Source organism: Macaca nemestrina, chromosome 10, assembly GCF_043159975.1.
Source record: "Macaca nemestrina isolate mMacNem1 chromosome 10, mMacNem.hap1, whole genome shotgun sequence".
NCBI lineage: Eukaryota > Metazoa > Chordata > Mammalia > Primates > Cercopithecidae > Macaca > Macaca nemestrina.
Genome location: NC_092134.1, coordinates 114,619,271 through 114,641,645, shown reverse-complemented (window position 1 = coordinate 114,641,645; position 22,375 = coordinate 114,619,271). Strand labels below are relative to the sequence as shown.

General features: G+C 42.1%; 1 protein-coding gene across 6 annotated transcripts in view; it reads left to right on the top strand.

Annotated features, from left to right (window-relative positions):
• Positions 1-420: 420 nt before the first annotated feature.
• BMAL2 (basic helix-loop-helix ARNT like 2) overlaps positions 421-22,375 on the top strand; it is a 70,546-nt gene continuing 48,591 nt past the window's right edge. For 2 of the 6 annotated variants that reach the window (XM_071071993.1, XM_071071991.1), the window contains exon 1: positions 426-606. In XM_071071993.1, the coding sequence (XP_070928094.1) occupies positions 576-606 (31 nt within the window). In that variant the 5' untranslated portion in view covers positions 426-575. Of the gene's footprint in view, positions 607-1,191; positions 1,213-1,315; positions 1,541-22,375 lie in introns of those variants that run through there. The other 4 variants (XM_071071998.1, XM_071071992.1, XM_071071995.1 and 1 more) reach the window with 4 other exon arrangements.

Sequence of the window (22,375 nt, the reverse complement as noted above, 5' to 3'; positions counted from 1 at the left end):
CCTCGTCTCTGCAGCTAAGCCCTTCCTTAAGCAGAAAAGAGCAGGGTCTCTCGTCCAGCACCCTTCTCCCCAGCCCAAGCCCCGTGCCCTCCGCTAACCCACCGTGCAAGTATCTTCATTCACCCTTTACCTTTGCCCCGAGGGTTTACAACTGCAATCTTCGGAATGCTGGGACAAAGCTTACTATGAGCATGGAAGCCTGTTTTCAATAGGGCGATTGCTAGAGGGACTCAACTGGCCTTTTCGCGCTGTGCCGCTCGCGGCAGGGCTCGGCGGGGCGGTGTCCGCAGCGGCTCCGCCCTTGGCCCGGGCCTCTTTCCCGCCCGGGAGCCCAGCGGCGCCCAGAGCGGCGAGCGGGTGGCTCCGCATGCTCAGTAGCCGCGGCCAGCCGGGCTGCGGGGCGGCGTCGGCTGCGCGCCTACGGGCTGCGGTGGCGGCCGCCGCGGCACCCGGCAGGGCCAGCCAGTCCCCTCTTCCCCACTCCAGAGCCGCTGCCTGGGACAGGGCAGGGCGGGCCCGGAGCTCCTCCATGCTGCCAGCCGCGGGGCTGCGGAGCCGGCCGGGTGGCTCCTGCGATGGCGGCGGAAGAGGAGGCTGCGGCGGGAGGTGAGGTTGCCTGCGGCGAGGCGGCGGCCCCAGGTGGGCGCGTGGCGCCTGACGCGCTGAGGGCGTCCCCGCGACGCCAGGTCGGCCCCCTCTGCCCCGAGGGAAGCGCCTGCGCCTGTCCCCTCGGGCCCGGCATCGCCTACCGAGGGGCGCTGGGACAAGGCCGCCCCGTGGGGCACAGGTGCGGCGTGGCGCCCGGCGCGTCCTCCCGGGGAGCGGGACGTGGGGAGGGGAGCCGGGGTTGCCGCCGGCGCTCAGTACGCCGTGTCTTGGTCCCGGGCCGGGCGCATTGGCGAAAGGCAGCCAGAGGGGGACCCTGCACCCGCGATGGGAGCGTCCGCTTCCACCCGCCGCCGGCCGCCCGCCTCGGCGTCGGCGTGGCATGCACTGCTGAGGGGACTTCCTACGTTTCTTTCTTTTGTGTAAACCAGTTGTCAGCAGCCGTGGACGGAGCTCGGGTCCTGCGAACCCCTCATCTCTGAGCTGAAAATGCTCGCGGCTTCCTAGTTTGAACCGCTGCCCCGCGGTGGAGCGCGCAGGCGGGCAGGTGCGCGTGGACCCGGGGCCACACTCCGGTACCGCAGCCCGCACCGCGACAGCCCCTCCGTAAGCGACAGGCGGCTCGTGTCTTTCACCACTGCAGCTTCTGGAAAGCCGTCAGTGGAGTTAGCTTGTTCGATTGTGTATTCCTGAGGTATTTTTGTGAATGGAGTTGGAAGTTTGCGGTGCTTTTTCCTTCTCGCTAGTATTTACTGGCAGTATTCTGTGGTTTCTTAAAACGGTGCTTTTGGGACCACGGCTCACAATTACGGAATGAATACAAAACAGCTGTTGTTGAAGACAAATGAGAAGCAGGAAAACAGAAATAACTAAAGGAAGACTGGCAGAGAAGTTCAGGGAAGCTGTTAATTCTCTCCTTTCCTTTTGGAATAAGGTGGTAGAGTTTCAGATTCTTCTCTGAAATAAGGCAATGAGAGGAGGTGGCTTTCGAAATTCTAATATAATTGTGGGAATTTACATCGTGGGGAGATTTCAGAAATTCCACCATTTGAATATTCCTTGTCTTAGGTAAACCCTTTGTTGAAAATAGAAGATGGCACGTGTGGTGTTAAGCTCTGACACCCCTTCTGCTCCGTCTCGTGACTGAGCTCTGCCCTTTACTGTCTGTGTCACCCAGGTTATTTGAAATCCCTTGGTCTGAGTTCCCCCATCCGTAAAATGGAGATAACTATGCAGTCTTGCCTTACAGGATTGTTAGGAGTAAATGAGATATGAATGCCAATAAAATGCTTAGCCCGATATTTAGGAAATAGTAAGTGCTTCATAAAACATTAGCTTAATGTAGTTACTAATTTACAATTACAATTTGCTTTGTGAAATTGGTGAGTCCTGTCTGGTCCATTAAGAAAGTGTTGTCCCACGTGAGTTAAAATTGGCCAAACTGAAAGAACGAACAGTGAAAATGCACCTACTAATTCAAAGAACGACTTTCCCCGGATAAGTCTTACGAACTTATGGCAAGCTTTTAGATAAAGTTTATTGCTATTTTTCTAACTATTTTAGATAAACAGTTTATTGCTCTTTGCATACCAAATGTAAAGTTGGGAATAATAAAAGTTAAATTTTCTTAGTTAAGGGTAGCAATGTTTCTGTGGGGGCTGGGAGAGCCCGCAGGTATGAGTACCTAAGATGTCCCAGACATTTCACAAGGGGTGCTTCTGTTAGTCTTACGGCAGCCTTGTGAGGTAGGTGGTATCTCCATTTCACAGATGAGAAAACTGAGGCTGGCTCACAGTTATACAGCCAGGACGCGACAGAACTAGAGTTAAAATCCATGGCTCTTGCCCATACTGCTTTCATTTCTTTCCCATCAGACTTGGTGTTGCTAATGAGCAAGTGTGCTCACTTCCAGACACCTGTTTATCTAAAGAGTAGTAAAAATAAAATTCTCAACGGAGAGCTCTGGGAGGAAAAAAATGTATTTATATTTTTACTATTTCTCCCTATTCCCAGAGGGAAAACAAAAACAGGCCTCTGGGCCAGTTGGTGGCCATCTACAAAACTAGCCCTAAGGTTTTTTTGTTTTTTTTTTAAAACAGTGTAAGCCAAACTATGAATTTCCCCACCCCATCAGTTTTAGATGGTAAACACCGAAATTGAGCATGCTGCCAGGTGACTGAGTGTCCTCCCAATAAATGATTCCAGAATCCTTGGAGTTAGGAGAAGGGCGGTCTTGGGGAGCAGCACATTTCCAAGACTGACTGCCAGAGATGGTCTGAGGTCGAGGCCTTTGTGGGGCAGCTTTCTCGCCTTCCGTTTTCTTACCGGCTCGTGTTTTCACCTGTGATATTGTACGATCCAACTCTTTAACGTGTAGTTCTGCAATTACAGTGGTTTAAATTCATTTTGTGAGTCAGAAATCAAAAGTCATGTCCAAGTCAACTTTGCATAAGCTCCTGTTCCTGGCATGGATCCTTGGGCAAAATTTCAGCCAGAAAGGCATTACTCAAGATAAACCAGGATGGGCTAATTACTTTTCACATATTTAAGGGGGAGGAAAATAGAGAAGGAAAGAGAGAAAGAGTGAGAGAGGAGGAGGGAGAAGAAGGAAAGAGGGGGAGGTGTGAAGTAAAGAGAGGAGGAAAGGGGAAAGGAGGAAAAGGAGGAAGGAGAGAGTGAAGGAAAGAGATGGGGAGGAGGGGAGGGACTGCCACTCCATCAAAGTTTTACTCCAGGAAAAACAAAAACTGTGTTTAAAATATGTAGGGAAACCAAAATATCAGTAGGATAATACAGTGATTTCAATTTACTTTGTCCTGGTGAAATGATTCCCTAGTTCTAAAAAGCATGATGTTCTGTGCGGTGAGCATTGAGGTAGCATCCTTTTGAAGTCTCCCTTTGTGTCATGTTCAGGAAATCATAAATCAGCAAATAACAATTCATTCTAGTAGCCCCAGTTTCAGTTGTCTCCTTTAATTGAAGACCTCCACTTCTCTGCAGTGACAACTGAGTTACTCGGGTGTTTGGGATCTGGGTCATTAGTCAGTATCATCATGGTCATAAGCATTATCAGGGGCCTCAGAGTGTGCCATGTGCCCTACAGGAGGCAGGGGCACCTGATACATCTGCCTGTTTTGTGAGGCAGTGATTTCCTGCCCTGGTTTTTGCAAGTTTACTACCTGGAGTGGCTCCCCTGGTTCTCAGCATCCCAGCCCTCTGTAGCCCCTGCCTTGCCCAGTGCCTCGCCCCTTCCCAGTGGCAGGAGCCGGTGGGAACTAAGAGCCTTCAGTGTAAGCCCTTATTGGAGCTGGGACTGCAGGTGAGATATGTTCTCTGTAGTGGCGTGTAGGATTTCTAGATATTTACTGATAATTTATGCAATACTTAGCTATGAATGCCCTGCCCCACCTGTTTCCTTCTCTTACTCAGGTGCTGGCACCCTTTCTGGTCCCTGACACATACTATTTATATTGTTATCACGCTAGGCTATAATATCCCATTTACCCACCAAATTTTTTAACTTTAAATATTTTTAAACCTGGCTGGGCGCGGTAGCTCACGCCTGTAATCCCAGCACTTTGGAAGGCTGTGGTGGGTGGATCCCCTGAGGTCTGGAGTTTGAGACCAGCCTGACCAACATGGTGAAACCCTGTCTCTACTAAAAAATACAAAAACTAGTCAGGCATTGGAGGTGCGCGCCTGTAATCCCAGCTACTCAGGAGGCTAAGGTGGGAGAATCACTTCAACCCAGGAGCAGAGGTTGTAGTGAGCCAAGATCGTGCCATTGCACTCCAGCCTGTGTGACAGAGTGAGACTGTCTCAAAAAAAAAAAAAATTTTTTTAACTTAAAATATTCTTAAACTTCTTAAAATCAGTTCAGTTATACGATGTTAACATTCTCACCTGAAAATACTTAAATGGTTGGTATAATAGGAAATTTGACATTTATGTAGCTAAATTATTTGTATTTCATTTCTCTAGTCTTTAATCTGATGGTTTAAATCTCTAGATGGTATCATTACAGAGAGATTAAAAACAAAGAAGTCTAAAGGAAAAGGAAATGTAAAGAGAATCATTCTTCCACTCTATGCTTTGCATTAAAGGATATTTAGAATTGAAGGTTAAGACTATTGTGATAAAACAATAATTTCCAAGACATTAAAAATGTTTTACTTACAATATTTCATACATTTTTAAGTAGATTAGAAATACACTTTATCATATTTTTCAAGCATATCACAGGGAAAGTAGAGAATCATCTACTCTCCTTCTTGACCAAAGTGCCTCCACCTTGGCCCCTCTGATATGTCCTATACTCAATTATGTGAAGGGACCTGCCTTTCCCTAACATAATGTACACTTTCCCACCGCCAGGCCTTTCCTCAGGCTGTTGGCTGTTCCTGGAATACCCCCGCCCTCCCTCTAGATGGGCCTGGAGGATCTTAACCAATCAAGCTCGAAGGCTGAGTGCAGATGTCACTTTTTTTTAATGTGTGGAGGAGAACTGGTGTAGGAAAATAGTATAAGCTTTGGAACTAGGCCATTGGGCTTGTGATTTCTGATTTCATTACTTGTCAGCTGTGTAAACTTGGTCAAATTTTAAAACTTCTCTGAGCCCCAATTTCCTTATCTGTAAAATAGGGGTAAAAATACCTAACTTGGAAGGTGGTTGTGGGAATTAAATGAGATAATGATTACAGACTGTTTAATGAACTCTGACCTTCAACAAATGATTTTCCCCTTTTCCTCATGCAACCTTCCCAGAACCTCCTCGTCACCCACATTGAAATTATTCTCCCCTCCTATTTTCACATTGCAGTTTTTTGTGTGTGTGTGTGCCTGTCATAACACTTGTGCCTGTTTGCCGCAAGTTATTTGGTTTCTTAGCTCCACACTTAAGTTGCACATTCCCAGGCGGCCAGAATTAGTTCTTACTCAGCTTTATAATCTCCAATTTCTTGCACCTATGAAGTGCTTAATAAAGGCTTGCAGATTTTGAATGAAGGATGGTTTGTTTAAGGTGTGGAAAGGATTAGTTCATTCTTAAAGAATCCATTAAATACACACTATTCACTAGGCAAACAGAGAAGCAGAAGTGGTTGAAGCAGGAGAAGGGGTTAAAGAGCTTACAAAATCTATTAGGTTAGGTGAGAAATGCAGCCAAAATATTTGTAATATAAGATAGGAACATGGTACAGTATATGGGCTAACTGTTAGGAGTTAGCCTCTTCCCCCACAGTTGGGAGAAATTATATCTAGTTCATGAAGGAAGGAACCACAGAAGGCTTTCAGAGAAAGCGCTAATTTTAGTATTGATGGAAAGAGAACTCTTGGAGAAGCAGCAAAAAAAAAAAAAAAAAAAGCGGGGCGGGGGATTTCTTCCAGGCAACAGAGTAGGCATGAAAATGGAAATCATAGGCCGGGCGCGGTGGCTCAAGCCTGTAATCCCAGCACTTTGGGAGGCCGAGACGGGCGGATCACGAGGTCAGGAGATCGAGACCATCCTGGCTAACACCGTGAAACCCCGTCTCTACTAAAAAATACAAAAAACTAGCCGGGCGAGGTGGCGGGTGCCTGTAGTCCCAGCTACTCGGGAGGCTGAGGCAGGAGAATGGCGTAAACCTGGGAGGCGGAGCTTGCAGTGAGCTGAGATCCGGCCACTGCACTCCAGCCTGGGCGACAGAGCGAGACTCCGTCTCAAAAAAAAAAAAAAAAAAAAAAAAGAAAAGAAAATGGAAATCACCAGTGACATGCACAGAAGAACTGATGCCAGTGTCCTTTGGCTTCGGATAGGAAAACTGAAAAAGAAAGAATTGGCCTACCGAAAAGTTGCATCATTTTCTATTGGGCTTCCCCTCCGAGGTCTGCAATGAGGCATGGACAGTGAACACAGGCAGCCTGTCTTACACGTAGGTGATTTTCCTACCCTACAAAAGGAAAGATACATGCATCTTCTTTTTGGTTCCTGGCAGGCAACAGAGCTTTTAAATCACCTTGAAAGGCAAATTATGGCATATTTCTGATCAGTAAGAAAGCCAGAAAGCTTACTGATTCCTGCTTCCTGCCAGATGGCTGTCTCTTAGCTCTTAGTCTTCACTCCAAGTTATCTGGGCCCCTTCTTTCTTTCATCCTCTTTTCTTTGCTGAAAAGGGAACTACTCCTATCTTTTTTTTTTTTTTTTAACTTTTATTTTAAGTTCAAGGGTACATGTGCAGGTTTGTTATATAGGTAAACTCGTGTCATGGGGTTTGTTGTACAGGTTATTTCATCATCCAAGTATTAAGCCTAGTACCCATTAGTTATTTTTTCTGATCCTCTCCCTCCTCCAACCTTCCACCTTCCAATAGGCCTCAATGTGTGTTGGTTCCCGCTGTGTGTCTATGTGTTCTCATCATTTAGCTCCCACTTTGAGAACATGTGATATTTGGTTTTCTAGTCCTGTGTTAGTTTGCTAAGGATAATGGCCTCCAGTTCCATCCATGTTCTGCAAAGGACATGAGCTCATTCTTTTTTATGGTTGCATAGTATTCCGTGGTGTATATTTACCACATTTTCTTTTTCTAGTCTACCATTTATGGGAACCTAGGTTGATTCCATGTCTTTGCTGTTGTGAATAGTGCTGCAATGAAATATGAATGCACTTTATAACAATTTATATTCCTTTGGATATATACACAGTAATTGGATTGCTGAGGTGAATAGTGGTTCTGTTTTTAGCTCGTTGAGGAATTGCCACACTGCTTTCCACAGTGGTTGAACTAATTTACACTCCCACCAACAGTATATTAGCATTCCCTTTTCTTTGCAGTCTCACCAGTATATGTTACTTTTCGACTTTTTAAAAATTAATTAATTAATTAATTAATTTTTTTATTTTTTTGAGACGGAGTCACGCTCTGTCGCCCAGGCTGGAGTGCAGTGGCGCAATCTCGGCTCCCTGCAAGCTCCACCTCCTGGGTTCACGCCATTCTCCTGCCTCAGCCTCCCCAGCAGCTGGGACTATAGGTGCATGCCGCCATAATAGCCATTCTGACTGGTATGAGGTGGTAATCTGATTGTGGTTTTGATTTGCACTTCTCTAATAATCAGTGATGTTGAGCTTTTTTTTTCCCATATGCTTGTTGGCCGCATGTATGTCTTCTTTTGAAAAGTGTCTGTTCGTGTCCTTTGCCCACGTTTTAATGAGTTGTTTGGTTTTTCCTTGTAAATTTAAGTTTCTGATAGATGCTGGATATTAGACCTTTGTCAGATGCATAATTTGCAAAAAGTTTTCTCCCATTCTGTAGGTTGTCTGTTCACTCTGTTGATAGTTTCCTTTGCTGTGCGGAAGCTCTTTGGTTAATTAGATTCCATTTGTCGATTTTTGCTTTTGGCACAATTGCTTTTGGTGTCTTGCATAATGAAATCTTTGCCTGTTCCTATGTCCAGAATGGTATTTCCTAGGCTGTCTTTTGGGTTTTTATGGTTTTGGGTTTTACATTTAAGTCTTTAATCCATCTTGAGTTGGCTTTTGTATATGGCATAAGGAAGGGGTTCAGTTTCAGTCTTTTGCCTATGGCTAGCCAGTTATCCCAGCACCGTTTATTGAATAGGGAGTCCTTTCCCAGTTGCTTGTTTTTGGCAGCTTTGTCGAAGATCACATAGTTGTAGGTGTGTGGCCTTATTTCTGAGCTCTCTGTTCCATTCTGTTCCATTAGTCTATATGTCTGTTTTTGTACCCCTCCCATGCTTTTTGGTTACTCTTGCTTTGTAATATAGTTTGAAGTTAGGCAATGGTGATACTCCCAGCTTTGTTCTTTTTGCTTAGGATTGCCTTGGCTATTCAGGGTTTTTTTTGGTTCCATATGCATTTTAAAATAGTTTCTTCTGGTTCCGTGAAGAATGTCATTGGTAGTTTGGTAGGAATAGTACTGAAACTATAAACTGCTTTGGGTAGTATATAATCCATTTTAACAATATTGATTCTTCCTATCCACGAGCATGGAATGTTTTTCCATTTGTTTGTGTCATCTCTGTTTTGAGTAATGTTTTGTCATTCTCATTGTAGAGCTCTTTCCCCTCCCTGTTAACTGTATTCCTATGTATTTTATTCTTTTTGTGGTGATTATGAATGGGACCACATTCCTGATTTGGCTCTCAGCTTCACTGTTGTTTCTGTATAGGAATGATTTTTGCACATTGATTTTGTATCCTGAGACTTTGCTGAAATTATTTATCAGCTTAAGGTACTTTGGGCCCGAGACTATAGGGTTTTCTAGATATAGAATCATGTCATCTGCAAAAAGGGATAGTTTGACTTCCTTTCTTCTTACTTAGATGCCCTTTATTTCTTCCTCTTGACTGATTGCTCTGGCCAGCACTTCTAATACTTCGTCGAATAGGAGTAGTAAGAGAGGGCATCCTTGTCTTGTGCCAGTTTTCAAGGGGAATGCTTCCAGCTTTTGCTCATTCAGTATGATGGTATGATGTTGGCTGTGGGTTTGTTGTAGATGGCTCATTATTTTGAGGTATGTTCCCTTAATATCTATTTTGTTGAAGGTTTTTTAACATGAAAAGGTGTCGAATTTTATCAAAAACCTTTTCTGCATCTGTTGAGATAATCACATGGTTTTTGTCTCTAGTTCTGTTTATGCAATGAATCATATTTATTGATTTGCGTATGTTGAATCAGACCTGCTCCCCAGGGATAAAGCCTACTTGATCATGGTGAATAAGCTTTTTGACATGCTGCTGGATTTGGTTAAGGCAGCTACTTCTCTCTTAAATACATTTCACATTCTTCTGAAAAGCATAAGTGCTATTTCATTTATTTCCACGACAGCCTGTTGGGAAGCAGGTATCTGCAGTTTCCACATTTATTCAGCATAACGACCTGTGTTGTTCTACCATCCCCATCACTCTGTGTCCTTGATATGGGTATGTGCTCCAGGCATGCTCACAGAAAAGAACCTGCAGCACTTACAGACTTTTCCTATGCAGTTCCATGGGACAAAGCCAAAGACCCTCAGCCTTGACTTCCAAACACTTAATGAAGGTTTTTAAACAATAAGAAATCCAGTGCCCTGCATCAGAACATACTCCTAACATGAAAAGAGCACTCGTGGAAACAGCTAAGTATAGTGACATCAGGAGATGTTTTGTTTGTTTTTTTTTTAATTTTTTTTTTTTAATTTTTGAGAGAGAATCTCACTCTGTCGCCCAGGCCAAAGTGCAGTGGTGTGATCTCGGCTCATTGCAACCTCCACCTCCTGGGTTCAAGCAATTCTCATGCCTCAACCTCCTGAATATCTGGAACCACAGGTGTGCACCACCACAGCCAGCTAATTTTGTTTTTTTTTTAGTAGAGATGTGGTTTCATCATGATGGTCAGGCTGGTCTCAAACTCCTAGCCTCAAGCGATCTGCCCACCTTGGCCTTCCACAGTGCTGGGATTACAGGCATGAGCCACCGCACCCAGCCAGTTGTTCTTATTTCAATTCAGTTACAGTGCAGAGGATCTCTGGCTTAGAAGTTACTTGTAAACAAACTCTCTCTCTCTATCAAAATACATAATCTCTTTTTCTTAGAACAGAGAATATAGGGAGAATATGTTATTGTGCCAATAGAGTACTTAAGCTATAAGTGCGTTTTATAGAAATGCAGATTTTAAGAGGAATAGATCAGTATACATCTGATCTGTAGATTGAATCTATGCCATCCATACAGTAGATGGGATTGAAATTGATTACTTGACAGAGTGTGTTATCAATAGATGTTAAAAGGAATAGAAGATTATCAAGATTAACAGTTGTTTTATTAAAGATCTAGAGAAAAGTTTTGATGAAACAATGAGCACCGTATCCAGCTCTATCTTCTTTCCTTGAACACGTACCAGCTCCCTGGTTGGAGAATTAAATTTCCTCTGTGAGTTTACATGGCACCCAAAGATAGGCTGTGCTTACACTACCATGGAAACAAACAATATTGTATTGTAGGTAGGCCATCTCTTCTATAACACGTCACCCAGGCAACCACTCTGACCTAGAAAAGAGAGACTAAATCCAGTTTTCCATGTATCATGGTGCTAGTGGCTTCTTTAGGACAGTTTTCCTTTTCTTTAGTTTTCAACTTGAAATGCTAGCACTTTTGGCTTATCATTTCCTTTCAACAATAATCATAGCTACCTCTGGGGTATGTAGTCATAAGAAAAACAGCCTGACCTTAGAGGGATGTTCAATTCATACCTCAAAGTTTAGAAGGCATCCGGGGCAAATTATTTAGCAAAAGGTTTAGAAATAATTTTCTTTAGCTATTTCTCTAGGAAGCACATGGAAGCAACTTTAGGTTATGATCATCATTGTTCGTAAGGCATGTTATGCCTAGATCGTATTAAAGCCATAAGTGTCACTGTGGGTTTTATTGCTTTTAAAATCTATATTGTGTTTAACCATTGCACTTAACATCTGTATTGTATTTGTAAAACTTTAACATTTGCTTGTTGCAGTGTCCCGCTTCTTTTTAAAAAAGGCTCTTTCCTTTTTTCTAGAATAATCGCCATTCAGTGAAAAGATACACAAACATATTTATGAACACTGATGTATTTTTTCCCCAAAGTTAAACGGAAGGTGTCTCATCTTGTTGCTACTTGAGTTGTCAGGAATCATGTATCTTTTATAGGCTTTGTGTAGAATTTGGCATATCCGCCCGACTAGTGTGAATCATGATAATGGCCTACATTGTGTCTCCTATTTGCTCATAACCTGCAGGAATTATATTTTGTTGAGCTGTATTTTCCAGCATGTAACAATGATCTCAGTGTAGACCATCCAAATCTAAATAAGTTTTTGTGCCTTTGGAAAAACCTGCTGATGTTGAAAATGTTAAACCCTGCATTCTTCTTTTGTATCAGTCAGGCCTAGAACAAGTTAGGGGACTTTTCTGTGTTGATATGGAACTGAAATTCTGATGAACTGTGGTTTCTTGCTTTTGCCCATCCCTGGATTAGGTATAATGCCTATGAAATGCTGGCCTTTTCTGGAATGGTCATAGTCAGGGAAGCATTCTTCAGTGCTTATATCACTCTGATTACGTTCTGCATCACAAATGAGTACTTTCCCTTGACTCCAGTTTCCTTATAGTCATCATGAGTGTTTCTCCTCCCTCTTTGCCCTGTTTCAAAAGCTCATCTTCTATAATTCTCTCTTTGGTTCTGTTAAATAGTTAAAATTCTTAATCTTTATTGAGTATTTACTATGTGCTAGGTGTTCTAAATGTTTTGCATGGCGTAATTCATTAGATCGCCAGCAACTTATGAGGTAAGTACTATTGTTAATCCGTGTTTCCGAGGAGGAAACAGAGGCATAGAGAATTTAAGTACATTGCCTAACATTAAGGTGGCAGAACTAGGGCTTGAACCCAGGCAGAGTGGCCTTCAGAGCTTGTAACCTTGCCCTAGGTTGCATTCCTTTAGTGTCTGCAAGGCGTTTGGATATGGTTCCATTTCTGTGGAGTGCTGATGTCTAAAACTGATCTTCCGGGAGGGAGTGTGGAACACTGGCCTACTTTGACTTTGAGAGCATCTGAGGTCTTTCACCTAATAATTGTGTGACGTTTGCCGTGTTTATTAGTCAGGGTTCAACCAAAGGAGCAGAACCAATAGGATATATATATTAAGAGATTAATTGCAAGGGATTGGTTTATGCAACTGTGGGGCTGGCTAGGCAAGACTGAAACCCACGGAGCAGGTTGTCAGTAAGGCAGGCTGAACTCCAGCACAGGCGGACACTGCTGTTCACAGGTGGAGTTTCTTTTTCCTTAAGGAAGACTCCGCTCTGCTTTTAAGACCGTTCAACTGATTAAATGAGGCCTACACAGATTATCTAGGATAGTCTCCCTCACTTGAGATAAACTGATCATGGGCTTTGATCACATCTACAAAATACGTTCACAGCAACGCCTAGACAAGTGTTTGACAGAATAACTGAGGACTGTAGTGTAGTCAAGATGACATAGCGAAGTTGCCTTATTTCTCTGAGCCTTGGTTTTTCTCACATGCTAAAGGGGGATAGTAAACGCCATAGGCCTGTGAGGATTGTATAAAATATGTAAAGCATATGGTGCCTGGCATGTCAGGATTCAGTAAAAGATGATATTATTTGTGGCAGTGGTGGGGATATCAGCAGCTGCAGCTGTGGTCCTGCCTACAGTAGTGACGTGGTCCTCATTTTCATCACTCTCTTGGTCATTGCTGTTCATGGCAGTGGATGGCTTCCTAACTAGTATTTCTGCCTCAAACTCTTTTAATCCATCCCCATTTTTTTCTCAAGGCTATCATGAAAGGCTTAAAGTGTAGCACACTACTCTCCAGCTTTGAAAAATGTCTTGTTGAAATCCAGGTACACTGTGTTTATAGATTTCCTCAACTGGTGCACACTTCAACTGCTTCCCCTCCCAAAAATGCTGCCTGCTCACTTGCTAAAAGGTAGTGCTGGGGAGGGCAGTGGCATCAAAATTCATTCTAAGTGTCTTTCGTTCCTTTTCAGTTTCTGCAGTAATTGAGGATGGGACATGCATGAGAACTGTTTTAAGTTCTGTTGTGTTTTTTTTTCTTTTATTTAAACTGAGATGTAAAGCACAGCTGAGCGTATTATTTCACCACTCTGAACCTAAGTTTTCTCAGCTTTAAGATGAGTAAATTGGGCAAGATACTTTTTTTAATTGTTTATTTTATTGAGACAGGGTTCACTCTGTTGCCCAGGCTGGAGTGCAGTGGTATGATCACGGTTCACTGCAGCCTCCATGCCTTGGGCTCAAGTGATTCTCCTGCATCATCCTCTGCCTCTGGAGTAGCTGTTATCACAGATGCATGCCACCCTGCCCAGCTAATTTTTGTACTTTTTTTTTTTTTTTTTTTTGTAGAAACGGGATTTTATCATGTTGCCCAGGTGGGTCTCCAACTCCTGGGCTCAAGCTATCTGCCCATGTGGGCTTTCCAAAAGTGCTGGGATTACAGGCATGAGCCACCACACCTGGCTGATAATTTGTTTCCTTCTTTTTTTCCCTTCTATTAATCTTGTATTGCAAAGTGAGAAAACCAGATATGTTTCTAGGATTTTCTCCAAAATGTTTTTTAGTAATTTTTATCTTTAAGAGCAAGACTAGTTTATTTTTCCATATTGAACCAAATATTTAAAAGGGAGTACTTAATTATAGTTGAATCAAATAATAGATTAAAAAATTAGCGAAAAATACCTTCCACTTTTGTATTCCTTCAGATAAGAGACAATGTGTGAACAAATGAATGAACTTGGAAACCATTTTAGTCTATTGGACTTGGTAACTGTTTTGGTCCTTATTCTGAACTGCTTGTGCAAATCCAACTCATACTAATCTTCCTGCCATGTTTCTGATCTTTCCGTCTTATGAACTTTGATTTACCTGCCTGCTTATTGCCACTTCATCTTATCTCCTGAATGTGATGATTAAACCTTTTTTTGAGGCGGAGTCTCACTCGGTCTCCCAGGCTGGAGTACAATGGCACGATCTCAGCTCACTGCAACCTCTGCCTCCCAGATTCAAGCAATTCTCCTGTGTCAGCCTCCTGAGTAGCTGGAATTACAGGTGCACACGTCATCACCCCGGCTAATTTTTGTGTTTTTAGTAGAGATGGGGTTTCACCATGTTGGCTAGGCTGGTCTGGAACTCCTGACCTCAGGTGATCCACCCACCTTGGCCTCCCAAAGTCCTTGGATTACAGGTGTGAGCCAAAGGTTTTCAAAGTGTTACTCCCACCCTTTGCCATGATTCTCACCTTTCCTATGTGGCTATGGTCCACCAATGCTGGAGAAGGCGTTCTGTTCCCGTAGTCTACTGTCAGACTGTGGCTCCCAGTTGATGTCACAGTTTTTGAAAATATACTTTCAGACTCTTAAAATTCAAGACTATAGGTGAATAGTTGCGATGGTTTGGATGTTTGTCCCCTCCAAACCTCATGTCGAAGTTTGATCTCCGGTGTAGGAGGTGGGGCCTAATGGGAGGTATTTGGGTCATGGGATGGATCCTTCATGAATACGTTAACGTCCTTCCTTGAGAGTAAATGAGTTCTCACTCTGTTTAATTATTTGTTAAAGCTGGTTGTTAAAAAGAGCCTGGTGCACCCTGCCCTCTTGCTTTCTCTCTCCCCATGTGATCTCTGCACACTCTGGCTCCCCTTTACCTTCCACCTTGAGTGGATGCAGCCTGAGGCCCTCACCAGAAGCAGATGTCCCATCTTGAACTTTCCCACTATTAGAATCAGGAGCCAAATAAACCCTTTTTCTTGATAAATTACCTAGTCTCAGGTATTCTGTTACAGCAACACTAAGTGGACTAAGAGTAGCTTAGTACAGTAGTCAAGTACGAGATAAACCCAACATCTTTGGCACTGAATGTCACACAGGGAAGTGATACGGCTATTTTATGTACATCAAAACTTCAAGATTATGCGCTGCATTTTCTTCACTAATATGCATAAATGATACTATTTCTCAATAATTTTGGCCTTCTCCTGCATTTGCCCATACCACCAGAGGCATTCAGAGCCTTTGATTAATACCTGGTAGAACTCCAGGATACACAGGAGGATGTGTTAGATTTTTGAGTTCCATGAAGGATCAGTCTCTTTTGTCACCGTCATATCTCCAGCCCTCGGCTCAGCATCTTGTTCACAGTAGGTGCTTGAGGAATATTTACTAATTGATCTGCAGGACATTATAGGACCACAGCGGACAAGTACCACTCACCAGGTGGCCATCCATTTAGGAGAATAGGCTAGCTTTTTTTTTTTTTTAAATTATATCCTTTCAATCAGGTTGTACTGCAAACTGGAAAACTGGTTTGAATATATTCTAAGGTTAAAACATAAACATCATTTTTCTGATGTTCACACCCATGCAGTTGGTTTGTGTTTTATCCTGAGTGCCATGCCCTTAGGATCAGCTAGGAAGAACCAACCTTAGTATGTACTGTGCAAGAGATCCAGGGCACCTGCTGATTTTAAGGCCATCTTTAGTACACAGTCCAGTATGAGCAATACAAGCAAATCCACATCTTACCTTAAACATGCTCTAAAATATATATGCATGAGCCACCACACCCAGCCTCCTTTTTTTTTTTTTTTTTTTTTGAGACAGGGTCTTGCTCTGTCACTCAGGCTGGAGTGCAGTGGCATGAACCTGGCTCACTTCAGCCTCATCCTCCTATGCTCAAGGGATCCTCCTGCCTCAGCCTGCCAAGTAGCTGGGACTACAGGTGTGTGCCACCACACCCAGCTAACTATTTGTTTTTTGTAGAGATGGAGTCTCACTATGTTGCCCAGAATGGTCTCAAACTCCTGGGCTCAAGCAATCCTCCTGCCCTGGCCTCCCAAAGTGCTTGGATTACAGGCATGAGCCCCTGGCACCTGGCCTTATTTTTCTGAATTAAAAAAGTAATATGTGTTAGTTGTAGAAAAGGAAAAGGTAAATTAAGAAAAATAGAAATGGCTTAACCATGTCTTTTATTTTCTGTATTCTGATGCTTTGATATCTGGGATTTGCTGACTTTGGAGGGACTGTCCCTCCTGGGATTAGCCAATACCTAGAGGTAGTAAACAATTTGCCCTTGAATGTGCTTTTCAAATATAAACCAGTCCAGAGCCCACTACCCAACCATCTCTTTTATTGAGCTCATACAGTCTCGGCTACTATCCACCTAACCTAATCACCCTGGGGCCCGATACCAGATCCCTACGTAGGGACAGCCCCTGTTCCCCAGAGTCTGCTGAAATTATTCAAAGTAGCCAATTCCAAGCTTGCTTAGCCTGCCTCACCTGTTCCTTCAGAAACCAGAATCAAGACTCTTGCCCTCAGTTCTCTCTTTTCCTCTGACTGACCCAGTGCTTCCCCTGTGGCACCTTCAGTGTTGTGGCATGCCCATTCCATGTGGGAACGGCGAGTAACAGTCTGTCTTTTCAGTGGCAATAAATGTCTCCTGATTGATTGACCCTACTTTATCTCAAATTTCTACTAATACATTATATTGTAAAACTAAAGTGAACAAGATACCGTACAAAATTTAATATTTTTAGAGCATTTGCTATTTCATAAGTAATTTGAAAACATTGTATTTAAAGACAGCAGAGGACTCCATCAGATAATTGCACCCTAATTTTTTAGCCGTTCCCTTGTTAAAGCTGTTAGATTTGTTGTCAGGTTTATGCTGCTGAAGTATTTTTATTAATTTCTTTGTACAAAAGTCTTTATGTATGTCTTTAGTAATTTTAGGATAAGTTCAAAGAAATCGAATTGCTAAATCGAAGAACAGCATGTGTTTGTGCCCCTTGATGTAATTTTTCAAATTGCCTTCTGGAAACATTATATACGATGAGCATCCCTAATCTGAAAATCCAAAATCTGAAGTGCCAGAAAATCCTCAACTTTTTGAGTACTGGCATGACACCACAAGTGGAAAATTCCACACCTGACCTCATGTGACAGGTTGTGGTTAAAATGAAGTCAACGTCAATAAACTAGGCGTCGAAGGAACATACCTCAAAATAATAAGAGCCATCTATGACAGACCCGCAGCCAACATCATACTGAATAGGCAAAACCTGGAAGCATTCACCCTGAGAACTGGAACAAGGCAAGGATACCCACTCTCACCACTCCTGTTCAACATAGTCCTGGGAGTTGTAGCCACAGCAGTCAGGCAAGAGAAAGAAATAAAAGGCATCCAAATAGTAAATAGGAAAATAAGTCAAATTATCTCTCTCGGTGACAATATGATTGTCTATATGGAAAACCCTAAAGATTCTGCTAAAAGGCTCCTAAGCTGATAAATAACTTCAGTAAAGTTTCAGGATACAAAATAATTGTAAAAAAGTCAGTAGCATTGTCATACTGCTAAGCTGAGCACCAAATCAAGAGTGCAATCTCATTCACAATAGCCATTAATACCTAGGAATACAACTAACCAGGGAGGTGAAACATCTATACAAAGAGAATTACAAAACACTGCTCAAAGAAATCAGAGATGACACAAACAAATGGAAAAACATTCCATGCTCATGGATAGGAAGAATCGATACTGTTAAAATGGCCATACTGCCCAAGGTGGTTTACAGATTCAGTGCTATTTCTATCAAGCTACCAATGTTATTTTTCACAGAATTAGAAAAAAACTATCCCAAAATTAATATGGAACCAAAAAACCCGAACAGTCAGAGCAATCCTAAGCAAAAAGAACAAAGCCAGAAACATCACACTACCCGACTTCAAACTATACAAGGCAACAGTAACCAAAACAGCATGAGACTGGTACAAAAGCAGACATAGACCAATGGAACAGGTTAGAGAACCCAGAAGTAAAGCTGTACACCTATAACCATCTGATCTTCGACAAAGCTGACAATTACAAACAGTGGGGAAAGGAGTCCATATTCAATAAACTGTGCTAGGATAACTGGCTGGCTATATGCAGAACATTGAAAGTGGACCACTTCCTTTCACCAGATACAAAAATCAACTCACGGTGCATTAAAGACTTAAATGTAAAACCTAAAACTATATAAAAAAAAAAAAAGCCTAGAAGAAAACCTAGAAAATACCATTCTGGATGTAGGCCTTGGCAAAGATTTCATAATGTAGTTTCCAAACGCAATTGCAACAAAAACAAAAATACATAAGTGGGACCTAATTAAACTAAAGAGTTTCTACACAGCAAAAGGAAGTATTAAAAGAATAAACAGCCTACAGAATGGGAGAAAATATTTGAAAATGTTGCATCCAAAGAAGGTCAAATATCCAGAATCTATAAAGAACTTAACCAGCATAAAACAACCATATTTTAAAAATAGGCAAAGGACATAAACAGACACTTCTCAAAAGAAGACATACATGCAGCCAACAAACATGAAAAAATGCTCGCCATCATGAATCATTACAGAAATGCAAATCAAAACCACAATGAGATACCATCTTATGAAAGTCAGAATGGCTATTATTAAAAAGTCAGAAAGTAACAGATGTTGGCAAGGTTGTGGAGAAAAGCGAACACTTACACACTGCCTATGGGAATGTAAATTAGTTCAGCCACTGTGGAAAGCGGTTTGGAGGTTTCTCAAAGAACTTAAAACAGAACTACCATCTGACCCAGCAATCCCAATTCTAGGTATACACCCAAAGTCATATAAATTGTTCTACCAAAAAGACACATGCATTCAAATGTTCATTGTAATACTGTTCACAATAGCAAATACAGGGAATCAACCTAGATGCTCATCAGTGGTGGACTGGACAAAGAAAATGTGGTACATACACACCAGGGAATGCTACACAGCCGTAAAAAAAATGCAGTCGTGCCCTTTGCAGCAACATGGGTGGAGCTGGAGGTTATTATCCTGGGCAAATTAACAGAGGAACAGAAAACTAAAAACTGTATGTTCTCACTTGTTAGTGGGAGCTAAACACTGAGTACACACAGACACAACAAGGGGAACAATAGACGTCGGGGCCTACTTTCTGAAGGTAGAAGGTGGGAGGAAGGGTGAGGGTTAAAAAATTACCTATTGGGCACTGTGCTCCCTACCTGGGTAATGAAATAATTTGTATACCAAACCCCAGCAACATGCAGTTTACACATATAACAAACCTGCACATATATCCCTTAAACCTAAATGAGATTTAAAAAAAAGAAAGAAAAAAAAGTCAAAACCTTGTTTTGTGCAAAAATTACTTAAAATATTGTATGAAATTACCTTCATGTTTTGTGTATAAAGTGTACATGAAACATAAGTGACTTCCGTATTTACACTTGGTATCTTACTGGGTATCTGCAGATATTCCAAAATCCAAACAAAATCCAAATTCGGACACACTTCTAAACATTTCAGTTAAGGGATATTCAACCTGTACCAGTTTTCCTTCCTACTAGAAATGTATGAAATTATAAGGATGTCTTCTCACCCCTTCCCCTTCTGTAAGGCACCTTTGCCAGCTCAACAAATGATCGATTTTATAATTCAGTAATTACTAGATTAGTAGTAATATGGTCAGCTCAAATTTTAAGGAATTAACTAGAGACATTGTGGAAACAAATCACTGTCTTGTGTATTTCAGCAGTAGGAAGTGAGGTTGACCTCTTTTATTTGAGCCTTATTGCCATTTCCAGACGTTATTTCTCGCTGTCATTTATTGTCTTCATTTTGGTTTTCTGTTTATTGCACTCTCCTCTTACACCTGCTTCTGCTTAGTCTTCTGCTGACCTTCAGGGTGCTGCGGCATCATATTCTTAGAGACATTTCCTCTCCTCCCCATCCCCTCATGTTACACTAGGCAACATGGATCTTCTCTTTTTTAACACACTCTGTCCTCACTTCACCGCAAACAGTGCTCCAAAGACCTTTAATCAGCTGGAAATTCTTCACCTCTGAATCCCCAAGTCTGAATTTCTCACTGCAAACCACGGTTTCATATTTTTATGGCTCTCCCACTGACACCAAATTTCTTTGTCATCCTAATGTTATTTCCAAGCACTCCATCCACTTCCCATTTCCTTTTTTGGCTCCTTCTGTGTGTCTCTTGCTTTCCTGCCCAGCCTGTGATCTGTGATGCACCATTTGACTGTGATGTGATAGACACCACTTACCTGTTTATCTTTTTGAACTTCTACATACTTCCCTGGGAAGTTGCTGGCCTTGGGCAACCCAAAGCATTTATTTTCTCTGCTTCAGTTCTCCAGCTGTTATGTGATCATGGACAAAATCACATGCCAGCCGAGCTGTGTGTCCTTGGAATCTAGGATTGTGTGGTTTCCCCTTTATTATTTGGAATTCACGGAAACAGTCTTAAAATAAAAATTCACAGAAAATGAGCCTTAATACATTTTAGTTTTTGGAGTCTGAGACAGTTATGCTGTGTCCCAGGGACTTCCACCTGGGTTCCTTTCTCACCATATGTGAGCCTTCGCTCCCCTAAGATGATTTAATGTTAAGAACCATCCTCAGTACTTCCCTTTTAGACATCTTGCTACTTCTGAGGCCGAGGCCAGAAGAATCAAATCCTTCTGTGCTGTTTTAATATCCTATCTGTGATGTGATATTTTGGGCTCCTGACCCCTGCCTAAAATGATTTTTGGCCTTCTCTGTCCAGGCTTAGCAGCAGAGCCATATTTCTCCAACCAAGATGGAGAGGTTTTCAGTTATACAGCTTGGAGTATAGTCTTTATTACAGAAATAAACAGATGAGAGGCCATTCTGTTTAGGCAAAGATGGAATGCATTATGATGAAAGTTGTAGCTTTTGCTAGGAAGACTAATTCCAGAACTGATTTGCTAGGAGGGAGAACATCGTAAATGTTCCCCCTGCCTTGGTGAGGATTGGCCTCAGTAGTGAATAGGGCTGAGGCAGTCCTAGGTAACTACATTAGCTTCCTGCTACCTGGAGATAAAGCTCAGACCCCTCGGTGTTACATCCGAGGCCCTCCATGAACTAGTGCAATCTACCTTTCAAGCTTGATCTCACATCAGTTTTACATTGTGGCCAGCCATACTGATCTTGCTATCCCCCGATAGTCCATATGCCTTCTTTTCTCTGAGTTGCGTGTATGTCTTACAAAAGTAAGACGTGATACTTAGAAAAGTTTGGAACAATATAAGAAAGCAGAAAAGAGAAAAATCCTTTGGCTACTGAGATGAAACTCCTAGAAACATTTCATTGTGTGTGTGTTTTCTCTCCCTTGCAGATGGCATTATTTTTGTTGTTTTTCCATAGTCTTTAGTCCTCCTTTTTAAAACTAAACATTACATAAGAATTTATTTTTTATTTCCATAGGGTTTGGGGGAACAGGTGGTGTTTGGTTACACGAATAATAAGTTCTTTAGTGGTGATTGCTGAAATCTTGGTGCACCCATCACTCGAGCAGTATATACTGTATCCGATGTGAGGATGAATTGAGCCCAGGAGGCAGAGGTTGCAGTGAGCTGAGATTGTGCTGCTGCACTCCAGCCTGGGTGACAGAGTGAGACCCTATTTTAAAAAAAGTACTAGCAGCAGTAAAATGTAAAAGAGAAAGAATTTAGCACTGAGAAGGGCACAGCATCATTTTTCTGGTATTCTTGACAAATGTGCACAATCTAAATTTAGTCATGAGGGAATATCAGACAAACTTAAGCTGGAGGACATTCTAGAAAATAACTTCCCAGTACCCTTCAAAAGTCTCAAGAAAGACAAAAGAAGCCTGAGGAACCATTACAGAGGAAAGGAAACAAAGGACAGGTGGCAGGTGCTAAATGCATTGTGTGATCCTGGACCAGCAAAGGACATTAGGACAATTGACAAAATTTGTATAAGGTCTGTAAATTAGATAATAATTGTATGTCAGTGTTAATTTCCTGATCTTGATGATTATGCTGGGGTTAAGACTGACATTATCATTTGGGGAATATTATTGAAGGGCATATGGGAATTCTTTACACTACCTTTGCCAACCTGAAATTATTTCAAGATAAAAAGGTTAACAGCTTTATAATTAAAAATAAAGCAACAACATTAACTCAATGTTGTTTACCTAACTGACACCTTAGGCATCTACATTGGCTCACCAACAATGTCCACACGTTTTTGCTGGGCTGCTTACTTAATTAGCATCAGTAAGCTTCTGGTTTTCAAACAGATTTCATGTACATTTTTTTATTTGATTCTGAAACAAACAAATGTGGTTTGTGGGAAATTTCCTCCATCTTAAAGAAACAGGGTTGGTTATGTTAAGTGATT